Source organism: Canis lupus, chromosome 7 (genome assembly GCF_003254725.2).
Source record: "Canis lupus dingo isolate Sandy chromosome 7, ASM325472v2, whole genome shotgun sequence".
In the NCBI taxonomy this organism is placed as follows: Eukaryota; Metazoa; Chordata; class Mammalia; order Carnivora; family Canidae; genus Canis; species Canis lupus.
Window position 1 is genome coordinate 20,911,887 of NC_064249.1, and position 26,753 is coordinate 20,938,639.

Sequence of the window (26,753 nt, forward strand, 5' to 3'; positions counted from 1 at the left end):
GTCCTGGAAGGAGGCAGGGGGTAAGAGAGCCAGCTCAGCGTCTGCAGCAAAAGTTTAGGCAACAAACACTTCCTGGGCGCCTGGGTGACTCAGCGGCTGAGCACCTGCCTTTGACTTAGGTCGTGATCCCGGGGTTCTGGGATCGAGTCCTACATCGGGTTCTCCGCATGGAGCCTGCTTCTCCCTCTGCCTGTGTCTCTGCCTCTCTCTCTGTGTCTTTCATGAATAAATAAAATCTTAAAAAAAAAAAACAAAAACCAAAACACCTCCTAAGAACCTACCACATGCAGGGCTCTGAACTCCATGCTGAGGATGAAGACAATGTAAGCGTTGGCTCTAGAAACTGACAGGCTGCGTGGGAAGGGAAGACACACACAGGCTGACTTAGTAAGGAGGTGGGAAATGTCTCTGAATGGCTGAGCAGCCTGGTCACGAGTCCTGGAGGAGCTGTGTGGGAGGAGAGAGCAGTCCAGCTGGGACGATGGGGGCTTTGTGGAGATGGGAGGATGGGTGAGCAAAGACAAGGGTGTGGGGATGTGCAGGGCACACGTGGGACCCTGGAGTGTACATTTACCAACGTGTAGATGTCGGAAAAGGGGGGAAAAACTTCAAACATCTAAGATTAGCTCAGAAACGCAAGGTCTTGAACGGAGTTTGGATTTTGACGTTATCCCATGAGCAATGGGTATGGGAGGTTTTTCAGAAAGGAACAGTTGGAGTCAAAAGCAGTGGTTAAGGACCGAGTAGCTGGAAGTGGTGTGTACAAAATGAATTCCAGATTGGAAGAAACTACTGGAGTCAAGGGGAGTGGGTCAGAAGGTACTGTAGGTGGTTTAGGATCCAGATGCTAAGAGCCTGGGTTAGCATAAATGTGGGAATTAGAGGATTGGGGAATGGACACGGGAAGTGTTATAAAGATTGCTTGGGAATTGGTACTCACTTGGTATGGGAGGATGGGAGAGAGAGAAAGTGTAAAACTTGAACGACTAAGTGGTACCCATGTCAGAACCTGGGAATGCTAGCCACACATCCACACATCCGTCAGGAGGCAGGGGTTGTGGATAACAAACCAATGCTGTGTGGTCTCTGCCTTGAAGCAACCCATACTCTTCTGTCATCCTCAGCTCTTCCAGAAAAGGTCCTGAGTGCCATCAAACATAGATCATGGAGGAAGTGATAGAGAGCAGGGTAAAGAGGAAAGAACATTCTACTCTCAGCCTGTACTCAGTACTTTGCCCATACTCTCAGAAATCCTAAGCCGAAGGGGCTTTAGGAGAAGAGGCCATGGGCCTGCCTTCTCGGGGCAGGGGCTCTGAGCTCGAAGGCACATGAGATTTCCCCCTGGGATGTCGAGGCAGCGTGCTAGGTAGATAGGCAGACAGAGGGATTGAAGGAAAGCCTGGAGGGGAGCGAGATCCGGCCCTTGTCTAGAGATCCTCCTGGGCCCCGGCTGCCAGGACACTGAGCAAGGATAAGGACGCCTGTTGGGAAGTCAGGCAGAGAAGGGATCTGGGTGCAGAGATGGGGAGTCTGGTTTTGGCTGTACTGAGTTTGACATGATGACCAGGGCCTGGACAGACAGATCTGAGCTTTGGTGAGACATCAGGGCTTAAACTAAGACTTGGGGTTTTCCACAGTCTAATAAAGCAAATATTTCTTGCTGAGGGAGAAAGGAGGATGTAAAGTGACCTGCAGGGCACCAGGGATCAGGGAAGGTGTTTAAGGACAGGGCAAAATGCACAGAGGGCAACAGGGGACATTGCTTTTACTTAGCCTGTTTAAAGAATCATCTCGGCCACCAGTGGGAGAATGAATAAATTATGGTGTATTCACAAAATGGAAACTACACAGCAATTACAAAATAAACAATTGCTATGCACGCAACTATATGCATGAATTTACACAGACGTAATTTTGAGCAAGAGAAATGAGACCCAAAAATATATATGTGATTCCACCAAGTTCAAAAACAGGCAAAATAATGCATCAGGATAGAGATTAGAATAGCAGTAACCGGGGAGCAGAGTAGGTGTGGGTGGGAAAGAGGTGCTGGAAATGTTCTAGAATAATCTCAGTGATGTGTACCTATACCAAAATTCATCAAAGTGTACATCTCTGCATATAACCACATATCTTGTGGCTCAATTTTTGAAGTCTTTAAAAAAACAAACAAACAGGAAGTATGCACATACCTTATCTATTGCTGCGTAACAAATGACCTCAAAACCTAGCAACTTAAAACAAGCATTTATCATCCCACAGTTCCTGTGGGTCAGGAGTTTGGAAGGAGCCTAGCTGGGTGGTTCTGGCTCCTAGGATTTTCAGAAGGTTGCAGTCAAAATTTCAGCGGGGGCTGCTGTCACCTGAAGGCTCTCGTAGGGCTGCCAGATGATGCTTCACGTGGCTCTCGGTGGGTGGCTTCAGTGCCTTGCCTTTAGCCCTTTCCATAGGATCACTCAGATGTCATCACTACATGGCAGCGAGCTTCACCCAGACAGAGCATCCGAGACAGCAAGATGAAGCCACCTGTCTTTTAGGATTTAGTCCTGGAGGTCACACACCATCACTTCTGCTGTATTCTCATTAGAAGCAAGTCAGTGTCTTGCCCTCGATTGAGAGGAGAGGAATTCAGCTCCTCTTGAAAGAGTATCAGAGCATTTGTGGGTCTATTACAACAGCCTAGAACTACACATTGCAGTGTCCCCAAGCGTTTGAAGGTTTGGAAGTCAAGGGACAGAGTCTGGGGAGTCCCCTATGGTAGGCAGAGGAGCAGCCCCCAAAGATGTGCATGTTCTAATTCCCAGAACCTGTGAATATGTTGCATTACATAGCAAAGGGCAAGTACGGTTGCTCATCAGCTGACCTGGCTTATCCAGGTGGGCCCCATGTAATCACAAGGGGCCGTACACGTGGAAGGAGGAGGTGAAGAAGAATCAGGGTCAGGGTGGTGCAGAACGGCTCGCCATTGCTGGCTTTGAACATGGAAGGGGCCATGAGCCCAGGGATAAAGACAGCCTCTAGAAGCTGAAAAAGATAGATTCTCCCCTAGAGCCTGCAGAAGGAATGGGGGCCTACCAACACCTTGATTTTAGCCTGGTGAGACTCATTTGTGACCCATCTTGGGTTGTCATAAGCCATTAAACGTGTGGTCATCTGTATGGCAGCAACAGGAATGAACACAGTCTACACCCACCCTTCTTTTTTCCATTTCTAAATCATTTTTCTTTCCGCACACGCTATGATTATTGAACTTACTTGTATATGGTCCATATTTTTAGTAAATGCATTTAGCACGTCTCCTTTAGAGCTATAAGCTCCTTGAGGACAAGGCCTATGTTTCGTTTTGCTTTTTGTTTGTTAAGTGTATATCAGAAGCCCAATGCTGGCTCCTTACTATGTGGCCATTAAGAACTTGATCGATAAAAAAAACTAAACAAACAAAAAGAACTTGATCGATGATTCACTAGCTAAAAGTCCAAGCAGCCAACTTAGTAAAGAGATGAAACAAGAAAGCTGGTGTGAAATAAAATGTGGATCCTATCGATTCCTCCTCATTAAAACTAAACCCAAAGAATCACACACATGACAGGAGAGTTTATTAAGATACTGTTTTCTCTGTATCTTTTTTTTTTTTTTTTTAAATTTATGATAGTCACAGAGAGAGAGAGAGAGAGAGAGGCAGAGACACAGGCAGAGGGAGAAGCAGGCTCCATGCACTGAGAGCCCGATGTGGGATTCTATCCCGGGTCTCCAGGATCGCGCCCTGGGCCAAAGGCAGGCGCTAACCTGCTGCGCCACCCAGGGATCCCTGTTTTCTCTGTATCTTTGTTCTCATTTCAAGCTAGTGGCCGATGGGGGATTTGGGACAGGACACACAGTGGGGAGCACTTGGAGGTCACCGGCTCGTCTGTACCTTTGTTAAAGGTGTAAGGTCTCTGAAGGGAGGTCTCCTTCTGGTTGTGGTGTGGGGGGACAGGAAACCATCGGGAGGGTGGATCCCCAGAGCCCACGAAGGGAACCAAGTTGCTATGAGCAGCAAGGACCTGAGTTCTTTTCTGCAACAAGACCTCAGAGGGAAGTGGTACAGGCTAAACCCTGGGCCTGGGGGTCTCCCACTCAGCCGACTCTTGGGTCTCCCCACCACACACACAGTGCAGGAGCTAAGAACACAGAACAGGTGCATAGGGCAGTGGGGGTCTCTGCTACAACCACACAGAATGGCAGCTGTTCTCCTTGGGGCCTCCCCTCGCTTTTGACCGGGATCTTTGCAGAATCAGGTGACTGGAGGGAGGTCGGAGGGGAAGGGGGATGACCCCGAGAATGACCAAGAGAGAATTTCCCACTAATCCAGCAGGAAGCAGGAAGGGGCTTGGTGGCTGAAACATGCCGATTTAGAACAACAACAACAAAAAGGTGACACTCTCCCACTCTGAAGTTTGGGCTGATATTCAAAACAGTGATACTCGCTTTGGCTTTAAGTGATGATTTTAATCTCCGGGTGGGGGCAGGCCTGGGGCAGGGTGGTAGGTCAGAGGGCCACAAGCCTTTACTGTGCAGCTCAAGGAGCAGAGGGAGGAAGAGCCGGAGCTGCTGGTGTGCTAGCTTGGGAGCATGTCGTCCTCCCCCGCGTAGGGCTTGAGGCACAGATAAATCAGAAAGCAGCTCCAGAGGCCAAGGATGAAAAGGGTGGCCAGGTGTGGCATGGAAGTTTTCTGCTGCTAGAGGGTGAGAAAGGCAGGAACCCCAGGCCAGGTCAGCTCAGCTGCCAGGGAGGCAGCCACCCCCCCACACTCCCTCCAAGGGAGCCTCTGGATGGCAGCCTTCCGGTTGGGGCCCCCCAGTCCTCCTGCCTGGTGCCATGTCCTCCATGACTGAATGGATGAGGTGGGAGGTGGGGGGCAGAGTCTGCGTGACCACAGGGGAGGGGGTTGATGCAAATGGAGCCTGAGCACACTGCCTCTGGGATGATGCCCCCCCACCCCACCCCCACCAGCAGAGACAAGGACTTTGTGTGTGGATCTACCTACCCCTGATTGTAGTTGTTCTTTAGGGCACTCAACAAACATTTTTCCTGTGGAGGACAGAAACGGCACAAGAAAGATCATTTTTCCCTGGTCCAAGATGGCCAGCCTGCTGGGCACCTCATCGGGTCTTGCTATAGGAAAGGACAAACAATACAGTAGCACTTGGGACCAGGCACATCCAGGGCTGGGTCTTACTTGGTCATGGCTTAGGAATCTCCCTGGGCCTAGAAGGCAGGATCCCAGAGGGGGCTCCAGGCTAGGGAGGCATCCAGGGCCAGCGGAGGGGTGGAACCCATCCCTTTCCAGCAAGAGGTAAGGGGGTGAGAGGGCCCGGTGCAGGGAAGGGGGCAGGGGCTGTCAGAGAGGAGCAGGAGCCTGGGGGGCAGCACCAGAGTAGGGGGGAGGTAAGGCTTCACTTACGCAGCAGGTCCCGCATTGATGAAGGGAATCCAGAGGGTCCTTCTTTGTCTTTTGTAGGGCCATGATCTTCTTGTGAAGAGAGAGTGGTGTTCCATCTGCTCCATCCATTTTCTTGAGCCGGAGCTGGGGGTCTGTGTCTGTTTTTCCTATCAGTCTGAGTTCCTGCTGTTCCTTTGGCCCTCTTCTAAGGGGACTGGGGAGTCAGGGAGGAGCAGAGTTGGGGAGACAGTCCAACAGGACAAGGAGATAACCATAGCGTGGGCGGCCAGGGAAGGCCTTAACTCTAAGCCATTGGGGTAACAGAAACCAAGACAGGACCTTGAAGAGTCTGAGAGTCCTCCGGACCCGAGGACACTTAGCAAAGTGAAGGGAGGAGATTCTTTAGGGATGAGGAGAGATGGGCGCAGGTTACACTTACAGCTTGCTGTTCTTCTGTATATTTATTAAAACATCCATCTTCTCGTCCATATCCTTCTGCATTTCCTTCAAGTGAAAAATCAAAGCTAGAACTATCATCTTGGAGGGCTTTGGAAATCCTTTCCTCTGGTCTGTCAACTACTTAGAGGTCACCTCAGCATCCATCTTACTTCCCCAAGAATCCTTCCTGGCCTTGGGTACAGACCTCCTCTTCCTTTCTCCTCCCCCTTTAAACCATGAGGCCAAAGCACAGACAAGGTCATCGGGGGTTCATCCAAAGTCTCCAGAGGAGTCAGAGGACCAGAAATCTTTTATCTGGTCCCACACTGGGATGAGACCATTATCTGCCTTGGCTCAATGCCTATAAAATGATAAAACAAATCTTGTGACCCACCCGGCAAAGACACTTGACTCCTATGATTTGATCCCTGCCCCCAGATCCTGCACATGTGGGTTTGCTTCTTCTTTAACCCAATTTCTGGCAGGAATGGTAAACAGAAACAAAGAAGGAGTGGCTCAAATAGCACCTCACGTTTATTATTTACTAAGAACTGAAAGAACAGTAAAATCTTCTTGGCCAATTTAGATCTGGAAAATTTGATCTGGAAAAACTGGAACAGAAACAGTGGTCACAAAACCATGTCTAGGACAGCAGATGTCATTACCAACAGAATTGGTTACGACAAACACAGGGTTGGCTTGAACATTATCAAATGTAAATGAAAACTAATTTGCTTCAAAAATCATTTTAATAAAAAATGAAAGACTTGGCTACAGTTTCCTGATCTGTGGTAGAAAATTGATCAAGGAATCATACTGCCTGGGTGGAGAGGATTTCAAAAAAATACCTTCTTGAAAAGCGTTTTTAGGTGCTATACATTTTGAATAAAATATCAGTACTCATAAATGGAGTAAAAATATCCTTGAAGTGGAAACGGTCCCTGGATTCAAAACATCAGAGTCAAAATGTCCCCTATTCTTAGAAGTCTATTACTTCAAACTCATGTCCCAAAGTGATCTCCTTATTTCCTTTTCTAAACCAATTGTTTGTCCTTGTCACGGTCACCATTTTCTTCTACCCATCTGGATTGCTTTTGGGGTCACGGATGCTTGCTTCTCCTTCATTCCTTATGTTGAATCAGTCACCAAGAATATTATTTTTCCTTCCACGCATCTTTCAGATTTTCTATTTTCCTTCTGCTCCTACACCTGCTCCAATGTTCCTCATCTTGAGTGGGGGTGTGGCTTCTTGCCTGTATCTTGCTCCAGACAGCCCTACCCCTGCTCTCCTGCAACCCCCTTGCCTTGGCCACCAAACAGCCGCCCGCTCAGCCTTTCTGAAGTGCTGCTTCTAGCATGTTCTTTGATTAAGAATCTCCAGAGGCCTCTTAACTGCTTACACAACCAAGTCCCAACCTGTCGGCCTGTCTTTCAAAAGCCTTCATTATCTACTGCCTTTGTGCCCATCCTATTTTATTTCTCACAGTTTCCCCAGATGATCCCACTTTTATGACTGATCTCCCCACTGACTGTGATACACTTGACGTTCATCCTGCTTCCATGCTGCGTGCAAGCCGTTCCTGTACCCAAAATAGCCTCCTTTGTGCCTTTTGATCCCCAGTCCTGCCCCCTAACAAAACACTGACTGTATTTGCATTTTAATATAGAAATAATACATGCCCTTTGTAGAAAATTTGGACAATACAAAGGACTATAAAAAAACAAATTAATATCATCACCTGGCAATAACTGCTAGTAACCTTTTTGGTATATTTCTTTCCAGGCTTTCTTTTAAATATTTACTTAGCTATTTTTTTTTTCACTTAACTGAGATCAAACTGTATAGAATACTTGTATCTTGATTTTTTTACTTGTCATTATAGGCATTCTTTTATATAAATAAGATTTTTATTTTGAAATAATTTGGGATCCACTGAGAGTTGCAAAGACAGGACAAAGAGTTCCCATATGCCTTTTACTCAGTTTCCCTTTAATGCTAACATCTGACTCAACCATGGCATTGCTTTTATTTTAAAGTGGGTTTGATGCCCAACATGGGGCTCAAAGTCAGAACCCTGAGATCAAGAGTCATATATTCTACTGACTAAGCCAGCCAGGTGCACCTATAAGAATTCTTTCTAAACATTATTTCCGATGGGTCCTAGTTTTCATCCTATGGAGACACCCTAATTTATTTGGTTATTCTTTTGTTGAAAATTGTGATTTCCAAATTTTTGCTATTATAATCCTGTGATGGACATCCTTTTTACATATATCTGTGCTAATATTTCTGGTTATTCTCATAGGTTAAATTGTGAGAAGTGAAATTAATAAGTCAAGGGATTTGATAGTTTTTATACCTATTGTCTAATTCCTTTCCAGTTTTGTACAAATCTATACTCCGATCAGCAGTATAAGAGCATTCCTGCCTTGTGTTATAATTGTCATAAATTAAAAGATCATTTATTTGATCTCCTGGGTGGCTCAGTTGGTTAAGTGTCTAACTCTTGATTTCAGCTCAGGTCATGATCTCAGGGTGGTGGGATGGAACCCTGTTGTCAGGCTCCATGCTCAGTGGGGCGTCTGCTTGGGATTCTCTCTCTTTCTCTTCCCCCCCAACCCCCCACCCCACACTATTGCATGAGCACTCTCTCTCTCTCAAATAAATAAAATGTTAAAAAAAAAAAGTTCACTGATTTGAATGTAACAATACCCTAAGTATTGTTTTCATTCGGCATTTAACTGATTATTCATGAGGTAAACCTTTTAAATACATTTATTGTGGGGGATCCCTGGGTGGCTCAGCAGTTTGGTGCCTGCCTTCAGCCCAAGGCGTGATCCTGGAGACCGGGGATTGAGTCCCACGTCAGGTTCCCTGCATGGATCCTGCTTCTCCCTCTGCCTGTGTCTCTGCCTCTCTATCTCTCTCTCTCTCTGTGTCTCTCATGAATAAACAAAATCTAAATATATATATATATATATATATATATATATATATATATATATATATTACTTTTTAGTTGTATTCTCTTTTGTGGATTGTTCATACTCTTTGCCCATTTTCCTATTTGGCTCTTATTGATTTGTATGACCTTTACATGTCACAGATAAACTTTTATCAATGTTTATCATATTTGTAGAAAATTATTTCCCCCAAATTGTGTTTGCTTTCTAATTCTGTACATGGTGCTTTCTTGTTATGATTCTTAATTTTTTTACATTGTTAAATATATCAATATTTCCTTTGTGATTTCTTCTGTTGTATTTATATTTAGACAATCCAGTTAAATATTTATATGTAATTTATCCTTATTGGTTTTATTATTTAAATTCACTTTATGGGGATCCCTGGGTGGCGCAGCGGTTTAGCGCCTGCCTTTGGCCCAGGGCGTGATCCTGGAGACCCAGGATCGAATCCCACGTCGGGCTCCTGGTGTATGGAGCCTGCTTCTCCCTCTGCCTGTGTCTCTGCCTCTCTCTCTCTCTCTCTCTGACTATCATAAACAAATAAAAATTAAAAAATAAATAAATAAATTCACTTTATGGACTATTTCAGTTTTTACAATGTTAACTGAATTATTTTTCTTCATATAATCAATGTTCTTAAATGAATACATAATCCTTTTCTTCTCACATTTAAAAAATCATCTTTATTATCTTAAATGTTATGGGGCTGTGGTTCTCAAACTTGAGTGTGCAACAGAATCACCTGGTGATCTTTAAACATTACTAATGCTTGGCCCTCATTTCAAAGGTTCTGATTTAATTGTTATGGGGTGCAGCCTGGGTCAAAGCCACAGTACAGGTGATTGCAATGTGTAGCCAAGGTTAATAACCACTTCTAGAGTATTTAGAATCTTGTTCTTATCTAGGGGAAAGCATCAGAATCACTTTTAGAGTTTTAAGCAATTGTGGCCCACCCTAGAAATTTTTATTCAGTTCATCGGGACCAGGACCTGGGTATACAGACTTTTTAAATCCTCACAGGCATCCCTGGTGGAAAGGTTGTTACAGGGTTATCTATATTGGTTTTGTTCATTTGGCTGCTTATCTGAGGAAGATTATTGTATGATTTTGTATGATTTTGATATATCTGGTGGGGGTAGTACCTCCTTATAACTCTTAAAAATGTAAGGATATCTGCCTTTGCCCATTTATGCTCCTACACCAGTTGTTCTCACATTTTCATCTGGGGAGTGTGAAAAAAAATCCAAGGGTCTAAGCCCCCTCCAAATAGGACCTGGGATCTATTTTCTTTATTTATGCTCCAGAAAATTCCAAAACACATCAAAGTTTGAGAACCACTATTCTAGAGTCTAGATGGTCCTCTTAGTAATTGTTGAGTTCAAAAACTAATCTTACTAGGCTTTTGGTTAGATTTGCATTAAGCAAAAAAAAAAAAAAAAAATTGCATTAAGCTTCCAATATGGCCTTCAAAGCTCACCTTAAGATTCACTTTCTTTGTAAGGATTTGTCTGGTTACCCCAGCCCCCATTCCTTCCTTATTTCTCCAAACTCCCAATTAACTCCAATTATCATATAGCTTGGTACTTGTTATTTATTTCTTGCCATAGAGTTTGGGTCTTCAACCCAAGATTATAAGATTATAAGTAGCTTCAGGGCAGGGTCTGGCATCTCCTTCCATAATTTCTAGTATGGTACTGGCCCATGGGAAGCACTCAGGAAATGCTTACCTTCGGGATCCCTGGGTGGCGCAGCAGTTTGGCGCCTGCCTTTGGCCCAGGGCGCGATCCTGGAGACCCGGGATCGAATCCCACGTCGGGCTCCCGGTGCCCGGAGCCTGCTTCTCCCTCTGCCTATGTCTCTGCCTCTCTCTCTCTCTCTCTCTCTGACTATCATAAATAAATAAAAAATTAAAAAAAAAAAAAAGGAAATGCTTACCTTCATAATCTCCACAAATTCCTGGAGTTTATCAAAATCCTTGTCCATTACGCCCTTTATCTAATGAAAAAGAAAGGCAAGCACATATTATTGAATGTGGAGTCATCTCTGTTGGCATTTTATTTTTTTTTAAGATTTTATTTATTTATTCATGAGAGACACACAGAAAGAGAGAGAGAGGCAGAGACATAGGCAGAGAGAGAAGCAGGCTCCATGCAGGGAGCTGGATGTGGGACTCGATCCTGGGTCTCCAGGATCAGGCCCTGGGCTGAAGGCAGGGCTAAACTGCTGAGCCACCCGGGCTGCCTCTGTTGGCATTTTAAAACAACAGGGCAGCAGCTGGATAAAGCTCAGGGAATGGACTTGTAGTGGCCTATCAAAGCCACTTTCTTCCCAAGGAGTCTTCAAAAGGACTAGGGTTCATATACCATTAAGCTGCCCCCAGCACCAGCCTTGGCAAGTCTTATATCTAGCTACTGCAAGCCTTCCAGGTGGAGCTCAGACCATAGCTTTCATTGCACCTTCTTGCTTAAGGACTCCCTTTCTTCATAAGTAGCCATAGGTGGTTCCATCCAAGAATCAAGAAGAGGGGTCCTGCTCTGTAGCATGCTCTAGCAAGGGGAGTGGGAGGATGGAATTGGTCCGTGACTGCTCCTACATTCTGATCAGTCCCTCTCACCCTGTCACTAACATTATAGCTCCTCAACCTACCACGTGACACCTTACAGAGTTCTTAGCATTCAAAACCTGGGTTAAAGCATCAAATAAGAAATAGATAACCCTAAGCTGCCCAGCACTGAAACACTGGAGGAGGTCAGGCTGAGTCAGGTTGATGCTTTTTCCATGCAATTCCTGATTCCCTTCACTATTCAGAGTTAGGCACTGCATTTTCCTGGGTGCTATCCTCTTCCACCTGAGAACTCTCATCCCATTACCTGTTTGATCTCGTCCATTTTTTCCTTGAGCTCTTCCCTCACTTCCCTGAGTTCATTCTGAGGAAATAAAATAGAAGGAGTAAGGAAAGGTCTTGAGTGGAAGGAAAACTCTCAAAAGGAAGGGAAGATCGTGGGGCATTGCAAATAAGGAAGAACAGAGAGATGCCTCCTGCTAGATGGGGAAGGATGCTGTTAAGAAAATGGGAGGGTGGGACATGGAGATGTCATGTGCCTCCAGGTAGGATGCACCTTTGCTTCTGTGATGTGACCCCCAAAAATGCAGAGCCAAGTCTAATCACAGGAAAGGCATCAGACCACCCAAATGAAGGGTCAGCCTACAAAAGATACGACCTATAACCCTCAAAAATGACAATGTCCACCAAAAACAAAGTCTCAAGAGCTATGCCAGACAAAAGGAAACTGAAGAGACATGGAACCTAGAGACAACGTGTGGTCCTGGATAGGATCCCACATCAAAACTGTTGTTTTTCTCTTTTGTTATGAAAGACATTAGTGGAACAATTGGTAAAAACAGAGTAAGTACCAAATCAATGCTCATGCCCTGATTTTGATATTTCGATCATTGTACTGTGGTTACATAAGAGACTGTTCTTGTTTTTAAGCAGTATACACTGAAATTTGAGAGAAATGTGCTCTCAGATTTAGGAAACATATGTCATATGTATGTGTGTGTGAATCTATCTATCTATCTATCTATCTCTAAAAGGAGAAATAGAGAGAACCACGATCAAATGCCAACATTTGGGAAATCTGAATGAAGGGTATACTAGAACTCACGGCACGATTTTTTTCGAAAATTCTCGGTAAGTCTGAAATTACTTCAAAATAAAGAGTTCAAACAAAACAAAAAGGCACAGAGGGAGCAAAGTCATGGGACCTGGAGCGAAGCCACAGCCTCTCCGCCGCGCTGGGCCACCCCTGCCGCCCGGGCTGGCACACATACCCTTAGCTCATGTGTCCCTCCTGGTTTGGTAAATGGCCCATCTTGCTTCGCTCCTTTGTAGTCATACGTCTGTTGGTTAGAGCAGAGGCACAGAACATTGGGCATCACAAGCCTGGGTGGACCAGGCGGGGAGATCCACCCCCCGGGGTTTGGGCAGCTCCCGCCACTGCCCCCTGGCCCCGGCCCGGCCGAAGGGCCTCCTCTGCCCTCCTGAGCGGCGGCGTCCGGGCTTCAGCTGTGGCTGAGCCCAGGCCCTACCTCCCTAGCTCAATCCTCTGCCTCGCAGGTGACGCTACTGAGTGCTCCTGGCTTATTTCTGTGGCCGATTGGCCGCTAGCGTGAAGCTCTGCGAGAGCGGGGAGCCCGCCCGGCCGCCTCCGCTGCGAGTCCCTCAGCACCTGGGACGGGTCTTGGCCAAGGGAAGCGGCGAATGCGCCCTGACTCCACGTCACCTCCCCACGGGGGTCGGGCCTGGCTGCCGGCGTGGCCTCAAAAAAGCTTCTTACTTTGGTCGGCTCTGGCTTCAATTCCAGGCACACTGCCTTGTAGTTCTTGCTCTGTGGAGGGAGGGGGGCAGTCGCCTGTCAGGCATCAGGCCTGGGGGGTTGCCCCCCGCCTGGCCACCTGGCCTGAGCTCAGGCCCACCGCCTCCCCCCACCTGGCTCCGGACAACCCAAACCTTGTCAGCTCCTCTTCCTTTTCTGAGCATGCACCTGCCCCGTCTGCTGGGGGGGGGCACCCCCTGCTGGGGGGCCTGAGCTGGGCAAGCACTTGGAGAGACTCTACGGAAGCCATGGGGGCATTACTTCAGAGCGTGGGCTTTGGAGAGAGACGGACTCGTCTAACCTCAGCTCCCTACTCGCTGGGTCCCAGGGGAGTCATTTACTCGCTCTGAGCCCCACCTCCTCGTCTGCAAATCGGGGGCACGACTGAACGTCATCTAACAAGGGGCGGTGTGCCACCGACGTGCCCTTTGACGCGGGCCTGGCACGGGCCCGGCCGGGGGGCAGTGGCTCTGGGGGTGGCCAGAGGTGGCGGGGGCATTACCTTGCTCTGTGCCCCAAAGGGAGTCAGCAAAGGCCTCTGTCCTTCCCACCCCGAGACCAGGGATGAATCCCACCCTCCTTCCAGCCTGAGAGGCCACTTCATGCTCAGAACAGAGAAAGAAAACCCGAGGACTCCCGAGAGAGCTCTCTGTACCCCCCCCCCCACCTCACATCTCCGTTCAGCAGGAGCTCAGAGAGGCCCCACACTGCCCAGCAATGTTTCTCCTTTACCAGGCTTTTCTTCGGTTCTGCCCTCTTGGCCGACATGATGGAGGAGGCCAGAGTGTTCTTTAACTTCCCAACCTCCCTACAATGGGCCCCTGGGACCAGGCCACTGTCCTACGCAGATTACACGCCAAGGTGAGGGCAGGATGACCACCTGTCTGTGTGCGGAACAGCTGAGGTCACAATGCCCAGGTCCCACATGCTGGCCGGGAGTGTCACCACAGCTTCGAGCTGAGGGGGACTCGGCCACAGAGATGAGGGACAGGGCAGGTTCCAAGGCCACGAGGTTTCCCTCTCACAAGGAGGAGAGGCACTGTCCTGCGAAATCGCCCTGGTGAGGAGGACCTGGCCTGGCATGGCCTCAGTGAGAGGCACACCTCCCCGGAAGCAAGAATTGCTGTCTCTTCCCCCAGGAGGACTGACCTACCAGAAGGTGTCTGCCCCAAACAGCTGGTTCTCCCCTGAGTCCCCACCGAGTTCCTCTGTCGTGATTTCCCCATAGGAACAGACCCTTCCTTGGGTCCAGAGCCGTTTTGGGTTGAAACACCACGAAGTCCTTCTGGTTCAAATTGTGTGTACCCTGTGCTAACCTGGAGTTCTCTGCACCGTGGGGGGTGGGGGGTGCCAACCTTAGCAGGATGGCTTCAGACACCCTGTTCCAAATGCCCGGCTGGCCCTGTCCCCTCCCTCCGCTGCACCACCCCCATGGCTTCTCTTGATTCCTCTATCAGCCTGCAAGAGGGTTGGAGCAAGAAGCAAAGCTGATAATCAGAAGAGTCTGGGGGTGGGGAGGGTACTGAGGCCATTCTGAGGGGGGCTGTAATTTATGCCTAAAGAGTCAAAGGATCATGGCCTCCCGTGGGACCTAAAATCAGTTGGAATTTGGCTGGTGAGCCTAATTTCTCTTTTCTTGGTATTCTTGGGCATTCTACGTCCCTCTCATTTCATGTACTAGCTGCTGTCAAGAAGGCCGTTGTGGGATTCTGAGGACAGACAGCCCAGGAGTCCAGGAAGGGATGCAAACTGCAGGTGCCTGCACCCGACCGATTGCACATGCGAGCGCCCATCCCTCCCCAGGGGTGATGAGGGCAGGACTTCCAGGTCCCCTGACCGCTGTACTTGGTCCTCCCAGATGGGCTGGCCACAGGGCAGGAGGACCTGCTCTCCACAGCTTCCCAGACACCCTGCAGGCTGGAGCAGGGAGCTGCAGGGAAGACAACAGACTCCATCTCGACATTTACCAACCCTGTGGAAGTGGGCCCCGTCTCCTCTTTGTTTTGGCTTGAGATCCCCCTGGACCTGCAGCCAAGTCTCCTTTGCTTGGCTGAGCAGTTGCTAAAACGAGCCTCCTTCGAGCCAAGCATACCGCACGGGCCCGCTGGCCTGCGTATCAGGAAACGGGGTGGAAAAGAAATCAGGGTCTCCTTGTGAAACTGCAAAACTCCTTGCAAAACTGAGCCTGGGGGGCTCAGCGGTTGAGCATCTGCCTTTGGCTCAAGGCGTGATCCCAGAGTCCCGGGATCAAGTCCCACATCAGGCTCTCCCCAGGGAGCCTGCTTCTCCCTCTGCCTGTGTCTCTGCCTCTCTCTCTCTCTGTGTCTCTCATGAATAGATAAATACAATCTTTTTTTCAAAAACTGCATTACAAATTATACATGTATAATTACCATCATTTGGACGGGGGATAAACTGACCCACAGCTCCAGGAGTGGGCCTCCTCACAGCATCTACTAATTAGGAGTCCAAATACATCAGTGTTGTCATCAGTGTGTTCTGGAAGGGCTGAGGAAATCCATGTGACGAACCTGAATAAATGAATCTCATGTCACGTTCTTCTCCTTTGAGATCCGGCGATGGCATGAGGCACGACCTCGATGCAGCTCTGTGACACCCGATACTGCTGGGGTAGAACTTGGTTATATGCACACCATAGGCTGTTCTTCCCTGAAGGATGCCAGAGGTACCTTTCCACCCCCGACCCCCTTCATGGCACAAGCCACCGGGACAAAGGCAAGCAGCCCAAGGCCCACAGACATCCCAGGGGAGTTTGGTGGAAAGGGCAGAGAGAAGCAGCTGCCACAGTCTCTTTTCTCCAAGTTGGTGTCCTTTAGGATTTCCTTTTCTTTACAAAGGCCCTGGTTTGTCGGGTTCATGAAGACAATGTTGTACGGGAGGCGGGTGGGGAAGGGGAGCTTAAAAATGGCCCTGGGCCTCCAAGTTTGGCCTCTTGTGATTCCGGGGTGACCCAGTGTTCCAAAGCCCGTTGATGAGGACAGAACATTTCATAAAGGTGCCCGGAATCCTGACAGCTGTGGTCTCCAGTCAACCTTGGACTGACATGGTTCAACACAGATGACCTGGAAAATTCACTTGAAAACATCCTGCCGCCGAGCTGTAGTGTCTGGGCGCTGCCTTCAGCCAGATGGGCCCTCCGGCTCCTGGCCCCAGGGGATCTCTCACATAAAATTTTTAGAGTTTTACTGTGATTGGTTACTGCATTGTCCTACTTGATTGGTTTACAGACGCCTCAGAAAGCTCTACGCTGTGCTGGGGGAGCTATCTTTTCTCATTGACACATTGGTGACTATGCCATTTCTGATCATTTTTATAAATATTGTGTCAGACCTTGGCTAGAATCATAATCCTATTGTTTCTATGAAAAAAAATCACATCTAGTTTCTATCCTGAACTTCTAGTACCTCTATTTCAGGGAGAAAATATTATATTCTGGAGTCACCTGGGTGGCTCAGTCGGTGAAATATCTGACTTTGGCTCAGGTCATGATCCCGGGTCCTGGGATCGAGCCCCACGTTGGGCTTGCTGCTCAGCGAGGAGTCTGCTTCTCCCTCTCTTGCCCCTCCCCTGACTTGTGCCCATTTTATCTCTTGAGTAAATAAATAAAATCATTTAAAATATATATATATATGTGTGTGTGTGTGTATAATTCTGAACAGGTCATTGTAAATCAGATAATTCAATACAGCTAATAAGTAAAAAGAGGGATTGTAGGCTTTTTTCACCTATGCGTTCACCATGACAGGGACATGTTTGTCAGGGCCTTCCAGGCCCCGGAGGAACCTGTTACAGAACAGTCTGCTCTGTGAGATAAAGTAAGAGCCACCACAATCAGAGGCTCCCCTGCTCCTGCTAGATATGGCTCCTGGGGCCTCCTTACTTGGCTGGTGTCCCTTTACTCTCTTTGGACGGAGTCCAAATAGAGGATGGCAATTATACTCCTGCCTATTTTGATGTCCCTGCTCAGAGATTCTCTACTGTTGCTATCCCAGACCCTAAAAGCCTTCTTTTGACCTCTGACACCTCCAAATTCCATCTACCACTGAAGCCATACACCTGAGCGGCAGAGTGGCCTCTTTGGGTTGGTTTCTTTGGCCTATGATTCGCGTGGTATACATGGAGGATCACAAATGGCAGGGTTCTGTGGGCCCGTCTTGGGAGCAGCCTGCGTTGCTCTTGCTCCCACTTTTTTGGCAAGAACACAACCACAAGGCCACACATAACCAAAGGAGGCTGGGACATATGGCTGAGTTTCTCCCAGGAACAAGAGGAAATAGGTTCAGGGAGCCACATCTTCCTGCTACAGCTCATCCTTCCTATTCCATTCTACCAAGTCCCCTTGTAAGAAAACTTGAGTTAGTGTTCTTCTGGTTTTTTATGCAAAGGGAGGAAGCTGACAAGATCAAAAGGGAAGGCTACATGGGACACTGGAGTGGGGATTAACGGTCCTAACTAATGTGAACTGGCAGCATTCAGGTTAAGGACCCATCTCCTGTCACCTGACTGGCCATCAGGCTAGCATGATGACACAGAGATTGTAATAATGACCCCATTTGTCTAAGGTTTACAACAGCATAATCCCAGTCTACCCCAGGTCCATTCTGCAGATCTGCCCCTCTCCTGTGAGTGCCAGAATGTGGGTCTGCTCTGAAGCTTCTCTTGCTGTTCTAAGTCCTCTGAGTAGCACCAGGACCCTAGCAGATGGTCTCGCCTTTGCCAGCACCTCCCAGTCCCGCTGTGAGGAAATGCCCAGGCCCAGGCATCTCATCCGCTGTGCAGGTGGAATCAAGGCACGGGGACTGAAGCAGCCAGTTCTCCGAGGCGGGTCTAATCACTGCTCCTGGAAGCTGAGTGTTTGACCCTTTTACTTACCCTCCCAGTGATTAAACCAGCTAATGTGGGTTCTCTTGGCAACTAACCTGGACTGGTAGTGTCCTGCTAACTGCAGATCTTTGGGAACTCACTCACATGGGTAGTAACTCCTGGCTGGTGACTCCAGGGACACTGCCTATGGAAATGTTTAGTACTTTTATCTGGTGACATCCCATAGATTCTCAAGGTTGGTAATTTTACTTAGTGGCCATGAGAAAAGAGGTGTGAAAGCAAGTCCTACATGATTTTCTACAATGAGGACTTTTACCTGATCGATCTTTCTTTCTTTCTTTCTTTCTTTTTTTTTTTTTTTTTTTTTTTTGTAGCTAAACAACAGACAGATACTTTTTATAGCATCCAGACACAGAGGGAGGCCGGCCTTTTCCTCTCAAGGGGCTGACAGTTTGTCACACTGTATGTTGGTTCTGCAGGGAGTGCTTTCTCCAGAAACCTTATTCAGCTGCCCAAGAAAAATCTGCAAGCCCGCCCATCATCTTCCTGCAGGCTGTCTGTAGCTCCAGCTCCTCTCACCATGGGGATCTGGGGTGCTCCTGGGCCAAGTGACAGACGAATATTCTGGGGCCCTGAACACCCACTTGAAGCTGAGGGAGGGAGGTGTGAAGTGACATCACTCTTCTGGGTGGCAAAACTCGCATGAAAATCATGGCACAAGGGAAGACAACTTGCAGGGCATCAAGCCCTAAAGCAAGCCACACTTATTTCCTGAGCCCCCTAAAACACAAGCGTTCATTTATTCTTATCTAATTATCAATGGAAACAAAGTGATTCCTTTCCCTCTCACATCTCTAAAAGCAACACCCACCACAACCCATCCGGGGGACTGTGGAAGCCCCACACCTCCCTCACAGACTCTGCTCATCCAGGCGCTGGGCCAGGCGGGTTCTGAGCATCTGGTTCACTCTGCAAGGGGGCTCCACCCTGAGCCGCCCCCCTTCAGCATGCACTCACTGAGCACTCACTACGTGCCAAGCACTCTGGGTCAGGGGCACAGAGATAACTAAGACAGGGCGCTGGCCCCTGGGAGCCCCTCAGTGACGGCGCTAGCAGAGCATCACAGGAATTCACTTACAACATGGTCAGTAGGCCCAGGAGCTGAGGGAGCCCAGAGGAGAGGCACAACTCAGTTCTCGGAGCTGGTTCCCTGCCATGCTCCTCTGGACCCCATTCCTGGCCTCGTGAACTGCCCAGTACCCTGGTTCTTCTAAAGTCAGATTCTTTTCCAAAAACTGAGTGAAGGACCCAGGCAGGGCCACGTTACCCACATGCCTGACTTTCCCAACACCAACACCTGTCTGCACCTCTGAAGATGACACGCTCCCTCTACTTATCAGTGGGGCCACCCTGTTGGGGAAGCTCATCCAAAAGTCGTGACCACCGATTCACCTGCCAGCTGGGCCCCAGCACTTGGCCACTCCTCTCCCCTTCCCCTGTCCTTGGAATGTGGGTTCTGCTTACCTTTCCTGCTCCCAGAGGCTGCCCCAAGGGTAGAGCTTTGAGATGGTGATATGGTGTTGAAAATCCCTGCATGGCGTAAGTGATTAGACCCTGTGAAGCCCTCTTTATAAGCTTTTCAGGTTTGGCTCAGGGGCAGGGACCCATTCATCTTGATGCTGCTCCCAAGACAAGCCTGGTATGTCCCTTTTGCTTATTAAATCTGGCACCTGCCACCCTGCATGGCTGCCTCCTCCTTCATCTCTCTCAGCTCTGAGCACAGGGGCTGGTTTCAGATTACACCAGGGAAGCTCCCAGGAGGGTTAGAAACCCACCCCCCTCCATGCTGGGCCCTAGACGGTGTTCTCCAGTCTCCACGCATCAGTGGGTCCTCCTTCCAGGAGACAGAGTGCCCAGCCTGCCCTAGCAGGGGCACCGCATACCAAATCAGCTTTCTCTGCTCCATCTGGCCCCAGGTCACCTCTCTGTGGCCTTGGCACTATATATAGCACTTTGGACAGGACTAAAATCTGTACGCTCCCCAATAGTGTAGAACAAGGTGTCCTCGGAGCTGTGTGGGTCAAGCTCATATTTCACCATGTCAGACTGTGTGCAGGTAATGCATTCTCAGAGGCCCTGTGGGTTCCTGCTTCAGGAAGGAATGGGTATTCATAAACCTAACAGCTCTGAGGCTTTGTCCTGGATCTCCCTCAGCTCTCAGGACACAGAGAATTAGAAACTGGAGACCCCGAAAGCCACATGAAGGAGGCTTTGCTGTGCCGCTCTGGTATCAATGAGATTCTTCTTACTGATTCCACTTGGCAGGCTGCCCTGCCCTGCCCTCCTTCCTGCTGCACCCTGCCGGAATCCTACCCCTCACCGGGGCATTCTTTGGACCTTCTATTTTGTCTTCCACTTGGTTACCTATATTAGAGTTCTCCAGAGAAACCAAATTGGTAGGAAATCTGCCAATCTATCCATCTACCAAGAGTCATTTTAAGGAATTGGTTCACGGGATCACAAGGCAGAGAAGTCACACGGTCTGCTGTCTCCATCCAGGCCAATGGTGTAAGTTCCATCCCAAGTACAGAAGAGTGATGTCCTAGCTCGAAGACAGGCAGAGAGGGAAGATTTCTTTCCAGTTGCCTTTCCTGCTCCCAGAGGCTGCTCCAAGGATAGAGCCTTGAGATAATGAAGTGATGTTGAAAACACCTGCATCGTCTATGTGACTAGACCTAGGCCTTCGACAGGTGGGCTGGGGCCCACCCACGTGAGGGAGGACGATCAGTTTTATTCAGTCTACCAATTCAAATACTAATCTCTTCTGAAAACATCCCCACATTCCCTCTACCCCCAGAATAATGTTCAGCCAAATATCCGGGCACCCCTGGCCCAGTCAAGCTGACACATAAAGTTAAGCATCACATGACCTGTCTCTCCTGCCTTCCTGACGAGTCACTTCACCTGGAGCACAGTTCATTGTCTGCCTTTACTGACCTCTGGCTCGCCTTTGGCCCTTCCCTCCTGAACTTCCTTCCAGGACCGGTCTAGCAGGAGGTCCTGGGTTCTCAGGCGCCTCCCACCCAGACCCTAGCCTCTGGCTGTTCTAATAGTGGAGCCTGCCTTCCTCCCTTTCTCTTTGGAGAGCTTTCTCTCATGCCACCACCATGCCTGGTGATATCAAGGCAAAGTCTTCCAGAAAGGCTCAGGTCTCTCTCTTTCTGCTCAGCTTTGTGGATTGACCCATCCAATGAAGCCATACCTCCTCTGCTCACCCATAATTGCTTTGGCCCCTGGAAATCATCAAATAGGAGGGTATTAGTCCTTACCTTTCATCCTGCATTCTTTCAGGGGGGAATTTCGTGTTTTGTTTTGTTTTCAGATTCCCCCAGCAGCTCTCAGCCATGGCTACATGGCAACACTCTGTCTTGATCGCCTTCTGAGCTCCTTCTCAGACCTGCCCTCAAGTATGCAAACCCAGCTACGAGCCCCTGCCCAGCCCCTGCCCAGCCCCTGTGGTCCCCTGCGTCTCCTAGGCCTGTCAAACAGCTTGGTCAATGGTCAACAGCTGTGCAGATTGGCCACAGGCTCAAGGCCTTGCCTCCTTGCGGAAGAATGGGGTGCACAGGCATAAACACTGGGCTGTCCCACTGGGAAGGGTTACCCTGAAGATGAGCTTTGGGCTCATGGACCTGGACTCTCTGGTTCAGTGATTTCCTGGCCCCCCTGCCACTGTTTTCCCTTGTGGGTTGAGCTAGAGCTGAGGGTTCACCTGCAGAGATGGGGAATCACTATAGAATGATAACTAGTGTCTTAACCAAACACTTGGAGTGTGTTGATTTTATTTCATCCACATAACGATCCTCAGCAGGCATTACTGTTGTTTCCATTTTACAGTCGAGGAAGCTGTTTAACTCCAACATTAAATCATTTTTCTGACGTCACACAGCTGGTGGGGGAGTCATGACCCCAGGCAGCCTGGCTACACAGCCAGGGTGGCTAACCTCCTCCCCAGACCACCTCGGCCGATGGGCGAGGACCCACCACCGCCTCTGCCTTGGGAGTGGAGATGTGTCTTGTCTCAACCATTGCAGCCCATGTCAGCATTTCCCACTTGACATTTGTAAAACTGGGGTTAAAGAGAGAAAGGAGTAGATGTGAGGCCTGCCTGCATATAGGAGAGTATCATGCACAACACGGATGTGGTGACTCCATCTCTGCCTCCATCAGATTCAGTTGCCCTGAGGTGAGGCCTCAAATGGCAACCTCGGGAAATACAAGCCTGTAGGACTATGCAGACCTGGCTTCAACCCCACGTCCTCTCCATACTAGTTATATGAGTTTCTTATGCACCCTGAACTCGTTTCCTCTCCGGAAAATGGGGTACTAAAGTACCTACCTCAGGGAGTCTTTAATTTTATCTCTTAGAATTAAATAAGACAAAGTATGTAAAGGATGTGGCACATGCTGCTTGCACACTGTAGCTGCTCCAATGTCCCCTCATTCATGAGGACAAAGCCCTCCACTCCTTATACCATGGCCAGAATCTCTCTGGGCAGGAAGCAGCACTTAGCAGAGATATTAGTGATTCCTGTTTTTTATTTCAAGTCCCCCTGCCACCCCTCGGGAGACTCTGGACCAAACCCAGGAGTGTATCGGGGTGAGGGTGGGGGAGATTTAGCAGACATAGATCTGCCCAGGTGCATGTACGTGTACTCCAATAACTCGCTACTGCTGGAACCCTTCACTGCATTGTTAAAATGAAGTAAATAAAAGATTGAAAGGAAATCAATAGGGATGCCTGGGTGGCTCAGCAGTTGAGCATCTGCCTTCGGCTCAGGGCATGATCTCACGGTCCTGGGATCGAGTCCCATGTCGGGCTCCCTGCATGGAGCCTGCTTCTCCCTCTGCCTATGTCTCTGCCTCTTTCTCTCTCTGTGTCTCTCATGAATAAATAAATAAATAAATAAAATCTTAACAAAAAAAGGAAATCAATAATGAATCTTTGAAGTCATGGCACCTACTAAAAAAGGGTGAAATAATTGTTGAAAAAAAGGATACAAAACAGAACAAACCAAAAAGCCTTCATGCATACACACACAGTGACATGAAACAAGAATTCAGTAACCCAAGAGATAATATGAGCAAAATTGGAGATAATACACATAACAGGTTAAAGAAAAGAAAAATAGTCAAATTCTTTTGTGTGTATACCCAAAAGTGGGATTGCTGGATCATACGGTGCTTCTGTTTTTAAGTTTTTGAGGAGCCTCAACAGAGCACAAGTGTTCCCTTTTCTCCATATCCTTGCCAACATTTGTTGCTTTTTTTTTTTTTATAGTAGCCAACCTCATGAATGTATATTGGTATTCACTACAGTTTTTATTTACATTTCCCTAATTATTAGTGATGTTGAACAGGTTTTTTCATGTGTTTATTGGCTGTAATATTTACTTTTAAAGGAATAAAGTAGAATATTGGTTTTTTAAAAAAGATTAGTTATTAAAACAGCATTTAGCCACGGGAAAATAAATGAAAATACATTCAGTGGTAGTTTAGAGTCCAAGGGTTCATCTTCCTCTTAGGCATCAGGAAAAATGTTTCTTCAGGATAAAGGAAGCAGGACTGGATGTCCGTTACCTGGGGGCCAGTCCATAGGGGTGCTTGAGAGCAAAAGACTGGGGTGGTTCTCTCCAAAGGATCCAGGCATCTGAAGAAGGCTCCAGTGACCTCCTCGAGGTGAACCACTGCTTTTCCCAGGTGTGCAGGCATCAGACAGGCTAGCTGTAGCAGAATGTTTCCCCCAAGCAGAAATGGCCCCACAAAGTACACTTCTCTAGTCATGTCCACACCCATAAAATCACCAACAGCAATTTTATTTTATTTTTCATTCATTCCTTTACTCAATAAATATGTGTACCAGCTGCCTGTTTGCCAGGCACTGAGACTTCTGTTTGCAGCAGCAGATGGTCAGAGCAGATCTGGGTTGCAACCTGAATACATGGTTCATAACGGTGAGCAGGAATCAAGGTCAAGAACCTCTCACCCCAGAGCCCCACTTTCAGGGTGGGGAATGTGGCCAGTGGCAAGCAAGTGCACTTAAGAGATGTCCCTTTCTCAAGTGGGCTACTGCTCATGGCTCTGCAGGATGGACAGCAGGGGCTTGGAGTCAAGTGGCCACTGCAGATGGTTCTCAACCCGGCCAGATGTGCTGTCTCTGTGCTGAGTCTGTCCGCGCCTTCGGCTCCAGATGCACCTCCACAGGGGAGAGGACAACCTTCCTCTCTCCTAAGGGAAAGGAAACAACATTAACTGAGCATCGTCTATGGGTCTGGGGTGGTGCAGAGTGCTTTATATATATGGCAGACTAATATTTTTAGCTCTTAATCTGTGCTTTTCTTCTAGTGCCCCAGCCAGAAGGACCTCGGAGAGGAACAGCCGTGTGGGGCTCAGACTCTGGGAACACGCTCAGTTGCTGGGGTGGGTCAGCCTTGGTGGGGTGGGCTGACATCAAATAATCCAAGAAAATGGGGGATCTCAGTGGTAAGCAGTGTAGACAGCATAAGGCCCAGGCTCACTCTTTTCCCACTGTGTGTGTGCATGTGTGTGCCCACATGTGTGTGTATGTGTGTGTGTGTGTGTGTGATGTGTTGTGGGAACAGCCCCGAAAATAGACAAGGCTAAATTTCTTCCTTACCAAGCAGGGTGAGAGCTGAGAATCCAAATTAAGTTGATTTAATGTGGCCGTGGTAGCAAAGTAACTGGAACTCTCTTGTGTTGTGGCAGGAGTGGGAATGACACAGCCACTCTGGAAGAGAGTTAGTCGTTTCTTAATAGCACCCACTTATGGATCTTACCAAGCTGCTCAGCAGTCTCACCCCTAGGCACCTGTCCCGAATAAATAAGAACATAATACCCAGTCTTTCTCTTTCTCTTCCAGCCCGAGGAGCTTTGGGAGCTGTGGGCTTTGGAGCGGGCATGGCTAAGTCCAAGTCCAAGTCCAAGAATCACACCACACACAACCAGTCATGAAAATGGCCCAGAAATGGCATCAAGAAACCCCAGGCACAAAGATATGAATCTCTTTAAGAGCCAAATCCAGGTTCCCGAGGCACATGCGCGTTGCCAAGAAGTACAATAAGAAGTGCCTGAAGAAGGTGTAGGCTAACAATGGCAAGGCCATGAGTGTAGGTGCCGAGGCCTACCAAGGGCCTCATCAAGCTAAAGGAAGTTAAGCCCAAGATCCCAAAGAGCAGGAGCCACAAGCTCAATCGACTTGCCTACATTGCTCACCCCAAGCTTGGGAAACATGCTCTCACAGCGTTCGTTGCCAAGGGTCTCAGGCTCTGCCGGCCAAAGGCCAAGGCCAAGACTCAGCCCAAGGGCCAGACTGCAGCTGTGACTCCAGCTCCAGCCCCTGCTGTGGCTCAGGCTCCCAAAGGTTCCCAGGCCCCCGCAAAGGCTCCAGTGTAGAGGCTCCTATCTGCCAGCATGAGGACAGGAGGACGGGCGGGACCCTGGACTTCTGTCTGCGTGGGGCTGGTGTCCTCCTGTGCTATTTGTACAAAGAAACCTGCGGCAGGATCTATCAAAAAAAAAAAAAGAAAAAGAAAAAGAAAAAGTGAGAGAGAGAACATATATCCACACAAGACTTGTTTATGAGTGTTCACAGAAGCTTCGTGCATAATGACCCCAAACTGGACACCACACTGCCAGCGGGAGAGCGAATACACAGCCTCTGTGTTCCTACAACGGAGCAGCACTCAGCCATAAAGAATGGGTGAACCTAACAGGCACTGTACTGAGGGCATTTCCATTCAAACAAAATTCTAGAAACAAATCTATAGGACAGTAAGCAGGTGGGTGGTTGCCTGGAGCTGGAGTGGGGCAGGGGTTGCAGCCAAGGACAGGAGGGAACGTTCTGGGGTGTTGGTAATGTTCTAGAACCCAACTGTGGCAGGGGTTCTACTGGTGTATACATGCTCCAAAATCGATCAAACGGTATGCTTAAATGCTTAGATGCTTTTTATTGTGCGTATACCTTAAAACACTTAGGGTGACTTAGAGACAATCAAGAAGTACAATTTGATCACACACCAGAATCTGCAAAGATCATTCCGTTCAGTCCTCACAGTACCATTGTTAAGAGAGCCATCATTACCCTCCTTGTCAAGGAATTAACGATCCTGGTCAGGAATTGTTGCGGAAAACCACCCCAGTCCTCCTGTGTGTCTCCTTCACTCTGATGCCACCACCGCAGTCACAACACTTCTGATACCAGATATATGTTGGGGGAGGGGGAGGAGTTCCTCCAGCAAGCAATCATGTGACACCAGCTGGGGTCCTACAATTTATCTCAGCTCGGACACTGTACACCTGGAAATAGCATCCCATCCCACAGGTAAAGGGCTCAGTCCTGGAAGACTTCCACCCCCCAGCCCCTGCTTCAGATGCCAGCCGCAAGTCCAGGTTGTGGTCTGTACTTCTGACCAACTGGCTATAGATTGGAGGTTCCCACGACCCCTCCTCAGGTTCAGTTAATTTGCTAGAGTGGCTCAGAGAAAGAGAAACCTTTTACTTGGTAGATCACTGGCTTATTACAAAAGGAGTAACTCAGGAACAGCCAGATGGAAGAGATGCACAGGGCAAGGGCTGGGGGAAAGGGCAGAGCTTCTGTGCCCCCTCCAAGCCCGCCACTCTA

The 26,753-nt window shown here is 48.5% G+C and overlaps 1 protein-coding gene and 1 long non-coding RNA gene across 19 annotated transcripts; one reads left to right on the forward strand and one right to left on the reverse strand.

Annotated features, from left to right (window-relative positions):
- Positions 1 to 4,467: 4,467 nt before the first annotated feature.
- On the reverse strand, positions 4,468 to 15,738 carry TEX35 (testis expressed 35). 18 transcript variants are annotated; one of them, XR_007411896.1, is made up of 9 exons: positions 13,940 to 14,099; positions 13,061 to 13,219; positions 12,663 to 12,731; positions 11,699 to 11,755; positions 10,764 to 10,823; positions 5,863 to 5,927; positions 5,445 to 5,637; positions 5,028 to 5,155; positions 4,468 to 4,715 (listed from the first exon to the last, which is right to left on the reverse strand). XR_007411896.1 is itself a non-coding variant. In XM_049112201.1 (9 exons), the coding sequence occupies exons 1-9, from the start codon at positions 15,604 to 15,606 to the stop codon at positions 4,652 to 4,654; spliced, it is 612 nt and encodes a 203-aa protein (XP_048968158.1). In that variant the 5' UTR covers positions 15,607 to 15,738; the 3' UTR covers positions 4,468 to 4,651. The 18 variants fall into 18 exon arrangements, 16 of the variants coding, with proteins under 16 accessions (XP_048968158.1, XP_048968156.1, XP_048968150.1 ...); XR_007411895.1 differs by having other exon boundaries at positions 4,468 to 4,718; XM_049112201.1 differs by lacking the exon at positions 13,940 to 14,099 and adding an exon at positions 15,601 to 15,738 and having other exon boundaries at positions 4,468 to 4,718; positions 5,028 to 5,071; positions 13,169 to 13,219.
- On the forward strand, positions 14,121 to 16,850 carry LOC125755410 (uncharacterized). Its single transcript, XR_007411897.1, has 2 exons — positions 14,121 to 14,366; positions 14,889 to 16,850. It is a non-coding gene; the product is annotated as an uncharacterized LOC125755410 (long non-coding RNA).
- The last annotated feature ends 9,903 nt before the right edge of the window (positions 16,851 to 26,753 follow it).